The sequence below is a fragment of the Corapipo altera genome, unplaced genomic scaffold (assembly GCF_003945725.1).
Source record: "Corapipo altera isolate COAL_440 unplaced genomic scaffold, ASM394572v1 2, whole genome shotgun sequence".
NCBI lineage: Eukaryota > Metazoa > Chordata > Aves > Passeriformes > Pipridae > Corapipo > Corapipo altera.
The window spans coordinates 13,375,419-13,394,718 of record NW_020884890.1 but is presented as its reverse complement, the minus strand read 5'-3'; the positions used below and the strand labels follow the sequence as shown (position 1 = coordinate 13,394,718).

The 19,300-nt window shown below is 37.8% G+C and overlaps 1 protein-coding gene across 1 annotated transcript in view; it reads left to right on the top strand.

Moving 5' to 3' along the window:
- The window catches only part of UBE2J1 (ubiquitin conjugating enzyme E2 J1), a 28,005-nt gene that overhangs the window by 3,868 nt on the left and 4,837 nt on the right, over positions 1–19,300 (top strand). Inside the window, exons 2-7 of the mRNA XM_027644946.1 lie at positions 6,577–6,650; positions 8,321–8,452; positions 9,028–9,112; positions 10,499–10,604; positions 13,032–13,161; positions 17,024–17,155. Coding sequence (XP_027500747.1) covers positions 6,577–6,650; positions 8,321–8,452; positions 9,028–9,112; positions 10,499–10,604; positions 13,032–13,161; positions 17,024–17,155 — 659 coding nt within the window. The remainder of the gene's footprint in view (positions 1–6,576; positions 6,651–8,320; positions 8,453–9,027; positions 9,113–10,498; positions 10,605–13,031; positions 13,162–17,023; positions 17,156–19,300) is intronic.

Genomic DNA, 19,300 nt, shown 5'->3' with positions numbered 1-19,300 from the left:
AACAGCTATTTAGGGTCTTGAGAAAGGGAATATCTGAGGCCCTGATGATGGAAAGCAGCTGGCATTCTCGGCAAATGGCATTTTTATTTGTTTAGTAGCAGAAGTCAAAGGAACTGCCAAACCAAAAGTCCCAGTTTTGGCTGGGATAGATTTCTTTTTTTTTTCCTAGTAGCTGGTTCAGTGCTGTGGTTTGGATTTAGTATGAGAATAATATGGATAACACACTGGTGTTTTGGTTGTGGCTAGGTGGTGCATACCCAAAGTCAAAGACTTTTCTGTGTCATGTGCTCTGCCAGTAAGGAGGGACACAAGAATTCAGGGAGCAAGGGCAGGACAGCTGACCCAAACTGTCCAAAGAGATATTCCATACCACAGAACGTCATGCCCGGTATATAAACTGGGAGGGACCAATTGCTACTGGAGATGTGCTGGACATTGGTTAGTGGGTGGTGAGCATCCCTTGTTTTCCTGGGATTTTATTTCTCTGTCTCTCTCTTTTTCATTACCATAATTATAATTAATTTTGTTATTATCATTAGTATTATTGTATTTTATTTTATTTCGTTTATTAAACTGTTCTTATCTCAACCCAGAAGTTTTACTTTTTTTCCCCCCCAGTACTCCTCCCACCAGGGTGGAACACTGGGAGGAAGTGGTCTTTAGCTGCTGGCTGGGCTTAAACCAAATCTGAAAATAAAAGCAATTTTGTGACCTGTGGCTGCTTTCATTTAGGCAGAGGAGTGTGATTCCTTTAGTATGAAGAATTGTGTTCCATACTTTATGATATTTAGAATAATGATGTTGAAACTGTAGGAGATTTTGGTAGAGATGACTTTAAAATGGTGATGCTGTTCACAATTTTAAGGAGACCAAGACTGAAATTTTAACTCTTCTTCGTTTTGCCCATTCCTCTGGTACTGGAGGATGTAGGTTTGATGAGGTGGCCAGTGGCAGTATGGGAAAGATCGTTGGCATTATGGGTTGCTTCTTCTACTGCTGGCTTTCTGGTTCCAGAAGACTGAAAAATCTGTAAATATCTGTAAATCTTTGCTTGGTTGCTGAGTTATCAGTGCAAAGATATATGCAGTCCGCTGTCCCATCAGAGACAGAGGTGGTAGGGAATATTTTGTAGAAGAGTTTTAAAGAAACAAAATATGTAGTACATTCTCCTCATCAGTGGTTTAAAGGACTTGCCCACGTGGAAGTTTCATCTGTCTTCCAGGGATTTTATTTTGCATGGGTGCGACTGGGACATTTATTTGTTTGGGCCTTTTTTAATAAAGAAAGATCAGGTATCTGGATCCTAATGAAACTTTAATTGTAGTCTTGATTCAAAAATAAGTGTCTATAAACTGATATGCAAATTTTTATGAAAATATAGCCACAATTTTGTGAAATGATATACAAAAATGTCTACAGGAACTGTAAAATCTATTTAAAGACAAATGTGAACTTGGAAGGGTTAAGATGGGGGCAAAATGAATAAACAGAAGAAATGCAGGGGTAGAGAAGATCATTAGTGATGTGGAGCTCACTTGAAAATGTGGTAACTCGGATTTATTTCAAGAGTAGATACCCCGTAACACTGTTCTCCAAAAAGATTGTAATTGATATTTCAGAGTACTTATCTCAAGCCCCCCTTTTTCCTCTTCTCTTGTTTTTAGTTCAGTAGTGATCACACATCATTCACAGGTTCTAAGCTGTCCAGGAGAATCGCGTCCACAAGGAGTAGTTGACACAAAGTGATCCAGTGACACTGTGTGGGTTGCTATGAACCTGTTAGAGTCGCTGCATGTTTAGATTTAATAAACTGCCCTCTAGAGTTCAACACTACTTGAAAAGATACCACACTCCATACCAAAGAACTGTTGTAAAAGTACTTTATAACTCTCCAGTCTGTTGTGACTCTTCTCTTGCATGCTTTAGTGACCACATCAATTAGGGTGATTTTTTTTGGACTTGGAATGTCAAAGCTCATCAAGTGTTGTCACCTTACAAGGATTTCTATGTACTTTACAAAACCTAATCCTTACTTTATTTTTTAATGGAGTTATCCAGTCTTTGGGCAGGTGAACTACTGACTATTATTCACTGTTATTTTTCTCCTTACATGAAATTTTAAAGATATCTTTAGTAAATTGGGTTTTATTTTGAATGCCAGTAGAGGCAGTTTGTGTTAATGGTTTTCCGGGTGCTTTGGGCTGCTGGGAGGACTGGTGGTGGTGATTCAGCAGGTGACTCTCAGCACAGTGAGCTCTGAAGTCATTTGGTGGTTACACCAGCCATGGGTCAGGCAGTCTTAGCTCAGTGGTCAGATATAGAATGGGGGGGGGTGGGAAACACTGTTTTGTGATGTTTCAATTTTAATTCTTCTAAAATTACTGTCAAATATTTTCCTAATTGTGCATAGTAACATCATTAATAGACAAACACATAATGCAGATAGCTTGTATTTTACTAATAGCTTAAGTGAACTGAGAAGTTATAAAAGTTTCTTTGGGATGAAGGGTTTTATAGGAAAACCTGTGTTCAACAAGTAAACTGCATCCTTACTTATGCTGGTCAGCAGAGCCTTGGGAAAAAAAGTACTACTTTTTTTGTATTTCTCCTGTGTAGATGTCTAAATCTTGCTTAAAATGAAGAAAAAAATTAAAAAAGTGTAGAAAGCATTTGCTGAAGCAGTAAAAGCTGTCAGGTTGTTTTATTCCTTTTTTCTGAGATCAGATAAGTCAACTTGAAAGATTAAGAGATCTCTAGCTGTATGAGAGAACACCACCAGTATTCAAATTACTTTAAGCAGTAATACTGGCATTTGTGAAGACCGATCACTTGAAATTTCTGTATAGAGAAGTTTCCCAGCCACAAGTTGCAGACTTGGGCACGATAGCAGAAGTACCTGAATGTGACCTCAAGAGATATCCAAGCGAAATGGTTGTGGGAACAGAAGTTTCAGGATAGTTTAAAGTAAACAATAATAAAAGTGAGATTTGACAGGACACAGTTTTTGTTAGAAATAAATCTACAAATCAGACATGCATACATTGTGCAAATTTTGCTCATTAATTATTCCACCACTGCTCAATCCTAAAGCAAGCTGGTGGCTTTAAATTTGGTTCTCAGAATTTAATATCCATGTTTTGCTTTTTAGAAAAATTAGTTAAGTTCAGTGTAACACAATAGGTAGATTGTCAGGCAGACCCTCTAACCCATAGCACCCACTCTTTCTTTCCTTCCCTTCCCAGAGCAGTAGAGAGCTCCCACACTTCCTGCTGAGTAGGAACTCTCCTTTGTCCCTAGTGTTAGTCCAGGCACTAAATTTCCTGAAGACTTAATTTTGATGAACATTATGATAAAGTGTTGCTGAGCGTACCTGCGGAAGCATGGCTATTTCTCATGCTGATGGTCATGCCACATTAAAAAATGACTATTTTGTCTCTAAAACCTGTCTTTTACAAACTGAATGTCTTGATTTTAATTTTTTTTTTGGCTGTATTAGTGATACTCTTTGACTTTATTGACAGTTTGATGTTTTTTATTTTGAATGGGCCCAAACCATTCTCATTTTTCAGAATTGCCATTGCCAAACATTTACTCAGATGATTCAGTGTGACTTTAAGTGAGTTGAAATACCATATTTTGCATCAAAACTCTTTTTAGTGATATTTGGATAAGAATGTCATGTACTTGTTGCAGGCAGACTGCGAATTTTGTTTGTTTCTTTCATTGAGGTTTTCAGTAACCAAGGAGGGACTGTGTTCATGAATATTGCAGCAGTGCTTAAAGAAGAAACAATTTAATGCTTTCATCACTGGATCACACGTTCTCAGAATGAACCTCCGAGTTTTTCTTGCATCCTGTCAGTTGACATTTTTCAGCAATATGGAAAGAGAACCACAGAATGTTTTTCGTTGGGAGGGATCGTTAAAGGAGTAGTCCAGCCTTCCTGCTGCAGGCAGGGACACCTTCAACTAGATCACAGCTCAAAGCTCCATCCAATTTGACCTTCAGCATTTCCAGGGATGAGGCATCCAGAGCTTCTCTGGACAGCCTGTTCCAGTGCCTCACCACACTGACCAGAGGGAGTTCCTTCCATGCATCCATTCTAAAGCTACTCTCTTTGACGTTAAAATCATTGCTCCGTGTCCTGTCCCAACAGGCTGTGGTAGAAAGTTTCTTTCTTGTAAGCATCTTCTAGGTATTGAAGTGCCACGGTAAGGTCTCCCCAGAGCCTTCTGTTCTCCAGGCTGAACAGCCCCACCTCTCAGCCTTTTTTCGTATACATATGCTTCTTAGAATCATAGAAGAGCTTGGGTTGAAGGGACCTTAAGATCATCTAGTTCCAGCCCCCCTGCTGGGGGCAGGGACACCTTTCACTAGACCAGGTTGCTCAGAATTCCATCCAACCTGGCCTTTAACATTGCCAGGGATGGGGCATCCTCAGTTTCTCTGGGACTGTTACACTGCCTCACCACCCTCACAGCAAAGAACTTCCTCATAATATCTAATCTAAACCTACTCTCAGTTTGAAGCCACTCTCCCTTGTCCTGTCACTACATGCTCTTGTAAAAAGTCCCTCTCCCTCTTTCTTTTAGGCTCCCTTCAGGTACTGGAAGGCTGCAGTTAGGTCACCTGATATATTCTTAAGATATCCTAGGTTGGTTAATACTGAAAACTTTTTATAAGCAAATTTGCGCTATGATATACAAAAGCTAAATTAGATTTTGCTGTATTTTATGCCCCAGGAGTGGAATAATATTTTTCTCTAGTAGTTGTCCCTCAGTGAATGTGAGTAACTGCACATGATGCTAATAGGGGAGACTGTATTTCTGTCTTGGTCCCTCTTGGTCTCGGAAATCTCAGTAACAGTTGTCTGCCTTGTCCATGACTATTCTATCTTCATTAGGCTTTGTTACATATGTTCTCAGTTTTCTCATGGTTACCCTTTTGCTTCACTGGGTGTTCAGTCCTGAATTAACTCATCCTGGTGCATGCCACTTCTCTTCTGAAGGCAAATGCCCAGGCTTGTTGGCTGTGAAGCAGTGTTGGGTCTGAAGCTTTTTCTGGTCCAGGCTGGTTTTCTTATTCCCTGCTAATGAACTGATAAACCTTAATGAAGATGGAGACAAAGTGTTATTCAGTGGAACCACAGGACGTGGGGGACTCTGCAGGGTGTTTGATTGACATCTCCCCCTGGCAACTGCATAATTGGGACAACTGGAAGCAGCAAATTTCCACATAGTCTGTTTTCTTTTTGGGTTGTAATAAGTGAAATTATTAAACTTTGAGCTGTTGTTTATAGCTGTTGAGAAGTGTGAAGGAGGAAAAGAGCTTTTCACAGTAGATTGGAATTAAATTTCTCTGTGGGTAGGTTAGAGTAGCTTTCCTCACATCATCATGAAAGTGAGTAAAGCCCTGGTGTCTGAGCATGCTACAAAGCCTACAGTCATCTGGTGATATGAGGCTTTGTAAATCAAGGAGCTGCAGTTCACTTTCACTGTATCTTAATGCTTACACTGTAAGGAAATTTGAGCAGTATTTCTCCTTCTTTGTAGTTAAATAATTACATGAGTGGCAGGGACACTCAGGGTTTGAGTTGAATGTGGAGGATGGATTAAGGTATCCTGTTCCTATGTGATTGATTGAAGAGGTAACTGGTATTTGCACTTTTTCCTGTATGTAGGAGGGAATAAGAACTTTCTACCTAACCTTATTCATGAGGTGGCATCCTTGAATTTCTTGTCTGCAGTTCTTATGTTCAGTCTGCTCTTCAATTCAGCTGAGTTTTTTATTAGGCATTAACATATGATACACATTAGGGCACCTGGCAGGACAAGTGATGTAATGGAACTTACTAAAGTTCCAGAAAAAGGAGATGCAGAAGATACAGGTGATGCTGATATTTCTGAAGTAGAAGATTAGAGAGGGTTACTAATGACTGTCCTGAATTTAGGATAGAAAAATACCTGTCTGTCCACACTTGGTAGCAGTTTCAAAGTGCAGAGACCCTGGGTAAATTTTTCTGGCCGTGCATGTGCGTTTTCAAATCTAGTGTAAAACTTCATCTCCTCTTACTGCTGATGTGTTGGTTTCTCTCAAATCTTACTGTGACCTCATTTTGAACAACTGAGGGTGTAGTCATGTGACTGTCACAGGAGGTGTCAGGACAAAGCTATTCAGCAGTTGTTTAAAGATTCACATGATGTCCTTTATAATAAAATATTGAGGTTGTTAGCCTTGTACATCTTGTAGTCCGAAACTGTTAATAATACATATATTTTTCCTCATGTCTTTGGTGCAATTATTAACATAAAACTACTTTAGTCCCAGTGTTCAGTGTTGAGAAACTCTGACCATGCAACATATTTTTCATGACTTTATACTTGTATAACTCATTTAAGGTTTATTCATTGTGAGTAGTTTATATTGTGTCTTGAACTATGAACTCTAGTGAAGAAGCTGGTATATGCTGGAAAAGATTAGTTGGTGGAAAAGAGTGAAATGTTTATGTATTTTTGTATGCAATGCATATTAATTTATTTTCCTAATTTCCATGTCTTACACTTTCTTTTTTTTCAGCTGTTAAACGTTTGATGAAAGAGGCTGCAGAACTGAAGGATCCTACAGATCATTATCATGCACAGCCTTTGGAGGTTTGTTTCTCTATGTGTTTGCAAGAACTTTTAGTTAGGCAGTGTTATTCATATATACTCTAATTATACCTCTCTGTAATGCATAGGTATTGAAAATGTACATATTTAAATGCTAACAGACCTTTTGTTTCTTGTGTGGGAAATCAGCAGCAGAATTCCACTTCAATGGTACTGTAGTTCCAGGTTGTCAGTGAAAGTGCACAATAATGGGTTTATATCAGACCTGAGTAGTTTTATAGCATGGGTATGTTTTTTCCCCCATCTCTTTCCTGAGACTGCATAAATGCATAATATTTAACTTAAGCTTTATACACCCAAACCTGATATCTGACTCAGTTGCTGAGTTGCTTAATGAAACATTTAACTCTAAGTGATCCCTAAGATTTTGCTCTTTTACATTAAAAAAAAACCCTGTGAAAAATGTAAATGGGTACAATTCTGGATGCATTGTAAGAGACATAGATTTCACTTAAGCAGAAGCTTCTAAAAGTCCACCTAACACCCAATTAAGTTTTTGGGCTGAGAGGACAATGATTTTCTGGTGGTTAGAAGCTTAAACAGAAATCCCTTCTGATTTTACAGGATTAGTTAAAAGGGCAGTGTTCTATGGTATTCAGTTGGGAGGTTTGATTTAGCTGTTCACAGAAATGCATAACACGCTTAACTTGCTTGCATAATAATGTGTGTTCCTAGGTGCTGTAAAATATACCATACTATCAACTAGTTTTTATCTGTACCCTGTGTTTCCCTTTCCTGTAGTGAAATGTAGGGTTTAATTCATGCTATTATTTGTAACTTACATGAAGATCTTATTTCTGGATTAGAACAGTGACTCGCTGGGAAGAGAACAGTGGCAGATGAAAGGAAATGCTGGAAATGTTGACAGTCACCTCGTGTACTTGAAAAAGTTGTAACTGGGTGGGCAGTCCCAACCCTGTAATACCCGGGTTCAGCATTAGTTGAGAGATGTCATTCACTGACAGCAAGCCTCATTTGGACTCCTGTCCTAACAGGAGGAGTTGTTTTGCTTGTAAATATTTGGGAAGTTGTGGGCAGCATGGGTTCTCATACATAAAGCCAAACTCAGAACCCCAGAGAAATAATGAGAAGTTATTTATATGTCCAGTGAAAATAATCTAAATTTCAAAGTGTTCCTCTTGCAGTAAGGCACAGTAGCTGTTTCAGGATTGTTAGTGGAGAAGCAAAAGAGGATGTGAATTCTCTGCCATGTGAGTCAAGTCCCTGTGCATGGAAGGGGCTTTGGGGAGACTGTCATTAATGTTCTTTCTTGGTGTAGGCATCCCCTTGGTTCTCCAGAAATTATTGTTTACTGAGGCAAACATTCAGTTTTCTCTAATCTGACTCAGTTTTCCATCTGTCGGGTAATAAGACTGTTGTCATAATTGATACAACTAGAGTGAGGAGTTTGGATAATCATTTTGAGGGTTTCAGTGAAGTCATTGTGTAAGCAAATTGCTAGAAGACTACAATATTTTATTCTTAGTGCTGTGTTGGTTCTCTTTACCCTTCCATTTGATTTTTGGCTTCATAAAACTTCTGTTGTGTGCCATTTCTGTAGCCTATCCTTGTTCAAAAAAATGGCATGTAGTTGTCTATTTCTGTGACAAACTCTTCTTTTTTTTCTTCTTCCATTGATGGGGACATTTTAGGATAATCTTTTTGAATGGCACTTCACTGTTAGAGGACCTCCAGATTCAGATTTTGATGGAGGGATTTATCATGGACGAATAGTGCTACCACCTGAATATCCCATGAAACCACCCAGCATTATTCTGCTGACGGTAAGTAAGCAGGCTTACTAGTTTTTCTTTTTTATGTCATCAGTTTAACCATAGGTGTCAGAGAGAGAGAGATTCTTGGCATGTAACATAACGCTATTTTTGTAGGAAAGGTGACGTAGTACAGTTCATGCTGTCAGTTGAAGTCCAGAAAGTCTTCCAAGGTGGCTTTGGTAATCTGTAATTGCTTGAAGCTTTGCACCTCATAAATGGAAACTTCTTCTCCAGGAGAAATCATATTGCTGATGTGATTGTCTAACCTTCTGTACTCTCCATGGGCCCTTTTGGTTTCTGTTGGAAACATTACTCACATGTAGGAAGGCAGACCTGTAGTTCGAGGCAAAGGCCCTCCTTCGTGCACGGTTTTGTAGAAGGTTTTCTTCGTGCATTAATAGAGTCAGATGACAGAATTCTTTGTTCAGAAAGTTGAATGCCAATTTTGTGAGGTTGGTAGTAATATAATTATCATTTATTGTTAGCATACAGAATTTTTTTTTATTACAATTTTTACAACTTGTACCAAAACCCGAGATTTAACTTCCAGCATATTTTATTGTATCCTTCCTCTTCCTTTGAAGGCCAATGGCAGGTTTGAAGTGGGGAAGAAAATTTGTTTAAGCATCTCAGGGCATCATCCTGAAACATGGCAGCCTTCATGGAGTAGTAAGTAACAATTATTTGGAAAATTATACCCCTTATCAAGCAACTCGATCTTTAAACTGAAAAAAAATCTCACAAAGAATGTGCATAGAGGGAGAGGACACATTTTGAGGTATAAAACTATGGGAGAATTTGAGAAATGTAAGGTCTTGAAAGAGTGACATAGGAGGATTTGAGGATGGTAATAAATAAATGCAGGGTGAAAAGGTTGAGAAACTGAGGGGCCATGGTGAGCTCTTCTTTTTTTGGATGCACAAGCATTAAGAATTTTCAGACTACTTAGCATATTCTTTGTGGGGTTTTTTGTAGTTGTTCTTATGAAAATAAATCCTGTTAGTTTACCCAGTTTTTGTGTAATCACTAGAACAGCTTGAATATTAATTGAGGGGAGTTTTTAATTTTAATGCTGTAGTTCTGAACACTCATGAGGAAAGACATTATGGTCTGAGTTGAGAATAACTGACTCTTTTCTACCTTAATTTTTTTAAGTATTATCCCAGAAATTGAGAGTTTACACAGTTAAAACAAAGTGGTATTTTTGTGTTTATATAATTTTAGTTTTGCTAAGTACAGTGCATGAATTATTTCTTTGTATATCAGTTTCACTTATAAAATATGTTAATAAAATTTTAGGAGTTTTCTAGCTCACCACTCTTCAACTTTTGTTGAGTCTCTTATCTTTTTTTAAAGAGTAGAAAATATTGTATTTCTAAATAGGAGTTATAAGTATCCTATTTCTATGATGTGGTGCTTATCTTCATGTGATATTTATTTACCAAATCTACTAGCAAAGTGTCTTGAATTCTTAAATTTCATGACTATGTAAAGCAAAATTCAAGTATGGATGTTGTCCAAAGAGATGTTTCAGATGACAGTTCGGTTACAAGCAGTTGTATTTGAGTTCCTTCCCCAGCATGTTGACATAAAAGGAACAAATTCTGCTGCATAGAAGAAAACCACTGAGCTTGTTGCACTGAATTGCTGAACTCATGCCTAACAGAAAACACATACAAAAAGAAGACTGTGCTATGAACATTCTTCCCTCCTTTATTTATATGTTAGTTCTGCCTTACCATTTTACCTTCAGAACCTATTTTTAAAGTCTGGGACTCTAGTATTTATAGTGATGCAACATTTTTGTCACAACTTGTGTTTTCTTCTCTGTGTTGGCTGATGGCCTTACCTTTCTTTACAATGTGACATTAAAAAAAATTAAGAAAACCTTGCAGTGTACCAAAAAACCCCCAGTGCTGCTTGTATGAAATTCAGACTGCTCCTTTGGACATAATGAAGTTTTGCAGTCAGAACTGCAACTTTTCTGAGTTTAGAATGAGATGACATAAGAGTTGTTTCTGCCACCTTGTTTTTAACTCTGTTTTCCCATTTTAGTAAGAACAGCTTTACTGGCCATTATTGGATTTATGCCAACCAAAGGTGAAGGAGCAATAGGATCTCTAGATTACACACCAGAAGAAAGAAGAGCTCTTGCAAAGAAGTAAGCACTAAGCTTGTTCCTATGGGTACCTCTATATGCACTCACTTTTGGGGTAACGCATCGAGTAGAAAGTAAGCCACTTCAGTCTATTCTTTTGCATTTATTCCAAATATAAAACAAGTTCAATGCCTTGTATATGTAGTGGGGTTTTTTCTCTGAATATTGTGCAAACTTGGAACTTAGTCAAACAAAATACAGTGAGAGGGCTGTGTTCCTTCCAGCATTGTGTGGTCATATTAGAAGTTTAACTAAAATTCAGGCTTGGAGCTCTAATTAATACCGTGATACAGCAGTAATTGCAGCATGGAGGGAAAAGGAGTATGATGGAATGGATAGTAAGTGTAACTGGGGGAGAAAACCAAAATAATGATGTATCATTGTGCTTAAGTAAATAATAACAATAATGAAATTATGCCAAAATTCTGAAACGACTGCTTCTGAATGATCTTCAGGAAATTAACTTAAGATGAGATTTGTGACTATGATGAAATGATTATCTTAGTGGAGAAAGGGAGAGCAGTGGATGTTGTTTATAGGGACTTCAGCAAGGCTTTTGGCATTCTCTGCCTTACCATCCTCACTCCTGAGGTACAGCCTAAGTCAGTGAGGACAGTAAGGTGGATTAAGAACTGGCTGAGCTGCCTGGCTCAAAGGATTGTGATAAGCAACATGAAGTCCAGCTGCAGGCTGATGTACTCCAGGGGTCAACACTGGGCTCAGTGCTATTCAGTGTCATTAATGACCTGGATGCTGGGACAGAGTACACCCTCAGCAAGTTGGCAGGTGATACAAAACTGGGAGGAGTAGCCGATAACACCAGAAGGTTGTGCTGCCACTGAAGGACACTGTGGCTGGAGGAATGTCATCAAAGTTCAACAAAGAAGAGCAGAGTCCTGCCCCTGGGGAGGAATAACACCAACTGACTAGCTGGAAAAGAACTTGGATGGGGGAGAACCTGGAGGTCCTGGTGGACACCTGACTGATCCTGAGGCAGCAGTGTGCCCTTGCAGCAGAGAAGGGCACAGCAGTATCCTGGCTAATGGTATCCTGGGTTGTATGACAAAGAGCATTGCCAGCAGGTTGAGGCAAGTGATCCTTCCTCTGTACTCAGCACTGATGAGACATTGAGGGTCCTGGGTCCAGGTCAGGTCTGTGACCAGGTCAAGGTACTACAAAGAAGGACTTTCTGGAGCAAATCCAGTATAGTGGCACAAAGGTGATTGAGGGTCTGGGAATATTTCATACAAAGAGAGACTAGAAGAGCTGGAAGTGTTCAGACTGGAGAAAAGAAGGTTCAACAGATCATGTCCATGTGTCCTAATATCTGAAAGGAAGGTGTAAAGAAGGCAGAGCCAGGGTCTCCTCAGTGACATCCAGTAACAGGACAAGAGGCAATAGGCACAAACTGAAACCCACAAAAATCAGTCTGAATGCCATCTTCACAATCTTTATTGTGAAGGTGGCCAAAGCACTAGAACAGGTTGCCTGGAGAGGTGGAGTCTTCTCTCTCTGGGGCTGTTAAAAGTGTGACTGGAAACAGACATAAGGAACATGCTCTACTTGACCTTGCTCTGAGCAAGGAGACTTGCTCAGATAGCTCAGTAACTCAGTGTTATCTCCAGAGGACCATCCCAACCTCAGCTACGCAGTATTATCCTTACATGATCTTATACCTATGGGGTTTTTTTTCGTTCTTTCTGTTTTTCCCATCTGGGAAGGAGAAGGTACCTGGAAGGCCGTATCCCTACCTTATAAGCAAAGTTACTGAATTCCAAATGGTAACTAGTATGTTATTTTGCAGGCAAATGTGAGTTTATTGCACCTGTACTCTGAGCTGTTGGAAGCTGCAGCTTTTCTGTTAGCATGGCACTGAGTCAAAGCTAATAAACTCTGCTCAGAGGTAGGGTTAGTGGGCTGGACTTGATACTATGCTATCAAGGTTGTGTGGTTTCTCACAGACTTGGAGAGCAGCCTGCAGTGTGCCTTATAGGCAAATTATGTGTGCGAGAGAGGGAAGGAAATGCTGTCACAGAAGCTGAAATTCTTGGATTTGAGGTGCAAGTTCCTGGATCCTATATAGTATTTGTAATAATAGTTAGTTCTTTATAATTTATAGTTTTAATTTGCTGCAGGTATAAATAAGTTTTTAAATTGTAAGAAATTACTAATGAAGTATAAATAATAGTAGTAGGTAAGTCAGTTGTTAATGCTTTCCTAAATTACATGAGAGAATATGTGTTTGCAGTGTAGATAATTCTCAACGTATTTTTTCAAGACAGTGTTTTGAGGCGGGGGGGAAGTACTTCTAAGCTGCTGGTCTTGCCACCACTTGTCTTTCTATGGATTGTTTTGCAAGCAGTTTGTTTAAACAAGCACACAAGATCATTATGAGAACATGCTATTCTGAGCTGTGTCATTTGTGGCCAGGTCACAAGACTTCTGTTGTGAAATGTGTGGCACATCTATGAAGACAGCCCTCTTACCACTAACATCCAGAAGCGTGTCAAGCCAGGCGGACAAGGAGGCTAAAGAACTTGCCAGACAAATTAGCTTCAAGGTGAAGTTACTGTTTAAACTTTTATCTCTCTTGCACAGAATTTAAAAAAAATTGGAAAAACTTGTAAATCGCAGAAACCTTCATCAGTTGCTATGTGGAAACTTCTTTTTTTAGTACAGTCTGAAAGAGAAAAATAAAAGTGGATCTCTTGCAATTTGCCAATTAAAAAATTGTCCATCTCAAACACTGATTGATTGGTTTTAATTTTAGTAGTGAGCACTGCGGTAAAAACTGCCTAACTATGTTGCTTTTAATTCCACATTTTCAGACACTAATAACTTTGTTAAATTCTCCAGAATTAGTCTTATCAGGAAAGTGTTAGGAAAATTTGGGCAAAGCTAACCTAAATTTTTTTCCCTTGTGATTTTTTCCCCCTCCTTTTTGCTTATGGAAGGAATAAAACATATTACTACTGAAAAATGATTGCAAATTCTTTTGAACTACTCTACTACTATCTGAAGATACTGAAAGTTGAACTCTGGTATGGAAGTTGCTGTGACCGAAAAATGTGTTCTCTAGCTTGTGTTTCAGTGAAAGCAAGGTTTGTTTAGACAAATACATTCCTTAGAGAATTGCATGTCTTGCATGCACAGTGTTGTTTCTCACTGGGTTTTCCACTAAACTCTTAAATCAGCCACTAAGGAAGACTGCTGTGCATGATGGCATGGAATTACAGTGAAATATATGATGACAGTGTGGCATTGGTGCAGAACACATCCTCACTAAGGTCAGGGATGCTCATATGTCCCCTTTTATCACCTTTTATCTCCCAACACTCTCCTTAGAACTACTTTTACTTTTTTTGTGTGCTATGAAATTAAAGATTACCTTCTACTGAGCCTTACTGCCAATTTTGTGGGACCTGCATACTCCTTTGCCATCTTGTTGGCGTGGTTGGGTCTATGTGTAATAACGCTTGTGATGAAAACATCTCAAAATATTTTACAGAGATGAGGAGATAGTTTTAGTTGAGGGACAGAGTTTTAAAGTTGAGCTACTTGGAGAAGCAGTGGACTGCCTGTTTCTGGCTTTTTTACAATATATAAAGGTTAAAAATGTAGATTGATTTTTACTTAAGAACTGCTAATCTTCATCAGAGAAATTCTAGAAATCTCAAAGCCTTTTTTTTTCTTTTTCTTTTTTTTTTTTTTTTTAAGAAAGAACTCTTTACTTACATTTCATATCTTCAGTTTTAAAATTAAAGACTTAGGGACATCAGTCTTTAAAGAATATTGGTGCTTTCCATGTATCCATATACTTAACACCACCTTCTAAGAACAAGCACTTATCAAGGGAAAAATGAACAAAAAGCCTCAAACCTTTTACAGTCCATTTTAGCTTTTCTTACAGGATAAATCAGTTTTGTCCTCTGGTTGTGTGTTTCTTCCCTTCTCAAATAAAATTTTAGGGACTGGGTTTTTTTAAGCTTCCTACTTCTCTGCTTTGCTTGACTTTCTTGTTGTTTGTTTGTTTGATGTCAGGCTGAGGTATTCAATTGATGTGTTTGTAGTAAATTAATGGTATGAATCACTAGGAGGGAATACAGAGGTTTTTAATAATTTGGATACGTTCCATTTCAATTTATGATATGATTTAATATCAGGTTGCTGATTGAGCGTATAATTTGAGAGAGGCTCTCTACTGGCAAACATACTAGTAACCTCTGCATTCATTAGCTTCATCCTTCAAAAAGAGATTTCCTAACTTTTTCTAGAGGAGTCTGGGGTTATGAGAAGTTGTTTTATACCAACTTTAAGCAAAATGGTAACTTTTTTTAAAAGCCCCAGTACTGAGTACTGGTACTGAGATAGGAATATGAAATTCAGGAGGGAAATAAAACCCAACATATTTTCTCATTACAGTTTTCTTCTGTGAGCCTCCACCTTTGTTTCTGTCTGCTTTAATATAAAATTACATTTTTAATCAGCTTTATGTTGACTTGCAAATAGTTTTGTTCATTTTAGGTGCTATATATGATAAATTTAAAAATTCCATTTTGTGTAAAAAAAAAAACCAACAGGAAAGATAGATGATTAATAGCACTTATAGCATATGTATCACTGTAAAACAATATGCTTTACCTACATGTGGCCATGTAGTCAGAATGTTTGTCATCATTCCTTGGTGTCTATGTTCCTTCAAGCTTTTCTGGAAGTAGAGGTAAGGGCTGGAGTAAAGAGAGACAGGGTGACAAAAAAGATATTTCAGGTTTGAGAACTGTCAAGTGTCATTTTTTTTGAATGTTAGTCTGACTTTAGTCTAGATAGTAGACTTAGTATTTTCCTAAACTGAAGTAAATCAAATGCACATTTTGTAGTGTATGTTGTGCTTTATAGAGATTAACAGTAAAGTTGAGATAAACTCATCTTGGAAAAAGCAGAATTATGAAAAGCAGTGGTCACAGGGTCCCTTCGAGGGAAGGAACTTAGAATTGGATATAGGAAAGAAAAATTTACCCTGAGGGTTGTCAAATGCTAGAGCAGGCTGCCCAGAGAGGCTGTGGAATCTCCAGCTTTGGAGATGTTCAGAACTTGAACATGGACATGACTCTAGTGGGAGTTGGACCAGGTGACATCTCAAGGTCCATTCCAGTCTAAATTATTCATAGCTCTGCGTTGCTTTTTTCATGATCCATATTTGAGTCACAACTTATCCTGTCTAATGTTAGAGTTCATAGTAGTCAAGTGAAAAGGGAAGGCAATGTTGTCAGATTGTAAGTATTTTCAAATCTTAAATTCATCTTCAGATTGTTTCAGTGACATTTTTTGGATTCTCCTGAGATAATACACATCAAGAAACAGGGAATTTAATTTCCTCACACAAAATAGTATCATGAAAGAATATTATATTGTGATCTTATCAGTTTGTTATCACCATAACTGGTTGGTTTCTAATACACTGTTTGTATTTTTTACTGCTGCTACTGCTGCTACTGCTGCTACTACTTATGTCTGTATTTGAAGACAGTTACTAGATTTGGAATTGTCATCTTTATAATAAATTGGGATCTAGATACATGACTTGGGAGGTGACTTGCTTACTGATAAAAATTAATCCAGTCATGACTTTTTTTTTTTTACGTGTATGAATTTTAAAGTATTTCAGTTCAACATTATGATGCTATGTCCTTTTCCATTCCCAAGAGATTATTGCAGGCATATAATGTTTTTCATGTTCTTCTACATGTCCCTACTGATCTCTTGTCTCAAATTTCCCAAAACATGAAACCTAAATTGTGGGAAATAATACCTCATAGACATTTTATAAACATGTATGAAAGCAGTGTTATAAGGACTTGTAATTTTTCTTTTACTCTGTTTATGCTGAAATTTAAATACTGGGAACTGGTATGCGTGCCTGACCCTATGTAGTGTCATGCATATGTGCCCACTCTGGCTGTGGGGCAACTTTGTACTAGAACCAGTATAGACTTGTTAGTCCTGCAGAGAAACAGGCACTATTACTTCACTTGCAGCAACAGTAATCAGCATTGTCTTAAGGACATGCAAAACAGAAGTTTTAAAAAAGGATGATATTTCTGGCATAATATCCTGGATCTTATCAAGAATCTTTTTTTTTTCTATACATCTGTGCTTTTTTTTGAATGTCATATCTGTTGTTATGTGCAAAAAAACCTTAAGATTGGTTTTACTGATATTTGCACGTTTAGAGTCCTATTTCTAAAGAATGAAAATTTCTTGAACCTGTTGGTGTGTGATTGAAAGGCAATTGGCATACCTGATTAATACATTTCGGTAAGCCTCATATTCTCTCACATTAAAATACACATTCCAGAATAAGCCAGATCTTTCCAGAGCAATTTTGATCTCGTCTCTGAAGTGTACATATGTACTTCTTGTAGGCAGAAGTCAATTCATCCAGGAAGTCTGATGCTGGACCTTCAAACACATCAGGACTGAACCACTCTGCTGCCTCACGTGAGCCCCAGCAGGGAGGTGCAGTGAGAGCATCCCAGGATCCAACAAGTGCAACGGTATGGTCCATCTTTGAGCTTTACTGGGCATAACCTGAACATGAAATTGATCCTATTAAGCTGATTGGAGTCTTAATTAAGAGTATGTAGTTAATACATTTCTATAGAACTTCTGCATACTTTTGTATAAAATCTATGTGTAAACTTCAGCAAAGAGTATGCTGAATCACTTCTAGAAATAGCGATCTCTGCTTTCACTTCCTTCTCTTAAAAACAATAAATAATGTTCTTTTAGCAATTCTTGGTCCCAGTAGTTCCTTGAATATATGGGTTAACTGTTCATTAAAATACCGTGGTGTCTGAAGTACTGCAGTTTACCATCTGCATAACGTAGCACAGGTTTTTTTGATAGAATTCTTAGCCAGAGGCAAAAAATGTTTCAGTGATAACCTGTAGCTTTTAAATATTAATTGAGATTGTCTTCCTGTTTTTTATGACCTCTTCAATAAGTCTAAAATATTCTTACCATTTGAAGTATGACACTTATGTTTTAATACTGTTAGGTGTGGGGCTTACATAATGGTTTCGGAAGTGACCGAGGTTTGGTGAAGGGCCAAGGCAGCTGCTGTTATGACTGTGGCAAATGCAATCTAAATTCACTGATAAATTGCAGGCAAATCCCAGCTAAGCTGCCTTTTTTAGAGAGAAGACAGGGCTGCAGATTGGTTAAAAAACCTAAAACATGTCAAATAACATCAGACCATCTGTTGCGTGTTTGCAGCATATTTTCAAGCTATGTAGAAATATAAACATGCTAATAGCATACTTTTTTCCCCCACAATAAGGATTTTTCCAGATTGTTCAGGATTTAAAACCATTGTATTTTATTCTTCTTATTACAAATCCTGGCTAATATAGTAGAGCTGGCTGACACACAAAGGCATTGCTGGCATTTTCTTGAGAAAAAAAGACTTTTTTTTGATTAATCCCATTTTAAAGAAAATTGTTTTAATCGATTATGCTGGTTTAATAAGTAATGATTAACTTCATTTTTAGCAGAACAGTCCTATGGGAAATGAGACCTTTAAATGTATAAATGTACTTAGAAACATTTAGGTATGTGGTTAGCTGTAAATATGTGGATTCATGTTTTAAGGGATCACACTGTTTCATTCACGGTTGTTAGTTTTAATTTGAAGCAACAGCTGTGTTTCTGAGCTGTCACATTTTGAGTGTGAGGAATTATCTGGAGCCATTTGGGAGTGAAAACAGTTACACAGTGGAAAAAAGAAACGTGTAACAGGAAAGACTATCTAAGGAATTTGAGCTTGCTATTTTTGTGTTCTTATTCATGCAAAAGTTAATAGAAATCTTCTCAAAGTAGGGAACTGTGGCCTTGATCTGCTAATAGGTGTGAAAGAGTATCCATGCAAACCTCAGTTCCTTTCCACTTGACTGGGCTTCTTGCATGTGTAAAATTAGTTTATTAGGTTAGTTCTTGTTGTGGAAAGACCTAATTCCACCTTATTAAGTTATGTTAGATGTGGGTAACATCAAAACTAATTTTTCCTTTTTTTCTGGATAAAATGTTGCATATTGACTGTTAAGATTTTGTGCACCGACATGATTAGAGAATGTTTATCAAGTCTTTAAATGGCTTATCTTTGAATAAAGAAAAAAGGATGAGAAGGGGTTGATTCTCATGCCAAAGATAGCTGCTTCTCAGGAAAACTTGTCACAACATTATCGAGGTTTGCAGGTACAAGTCAAATCGCAGAATCACAGAATATTCTGAGTTGGAAGGGACCCACGAGGATCATCGGGTCTAATGAGTACAACAGCATGAGAACAAGAAAAGGAACAATGGTACCATGAAGGCTCTGGAAAATGCTACCGCAGCAACTTGTGTAAAAGGATACAGAGCTGCAAAGAAAACAGTCTTTAGGCATTAATAAGAAACAGCTACTTAAAGCATTGTGCAGCATAGTACTTGTGAGGAGTCTGAAGCCAGCACAGAGAACACTTCTGACAATATATATATATATATTTTAAAATTTGTAGTAGCTGTTGATGTGTACTCAGGCAAAGTAATGGTACATTATTCTTGTTTGAGTATTCAAATTGCAAGCAAGGTACTGCTGAAAGTTGACTTGATAAAAGTAATTGCCCTTAGCCTTAAGAAGATGAGATCCTTCCACATCTGAG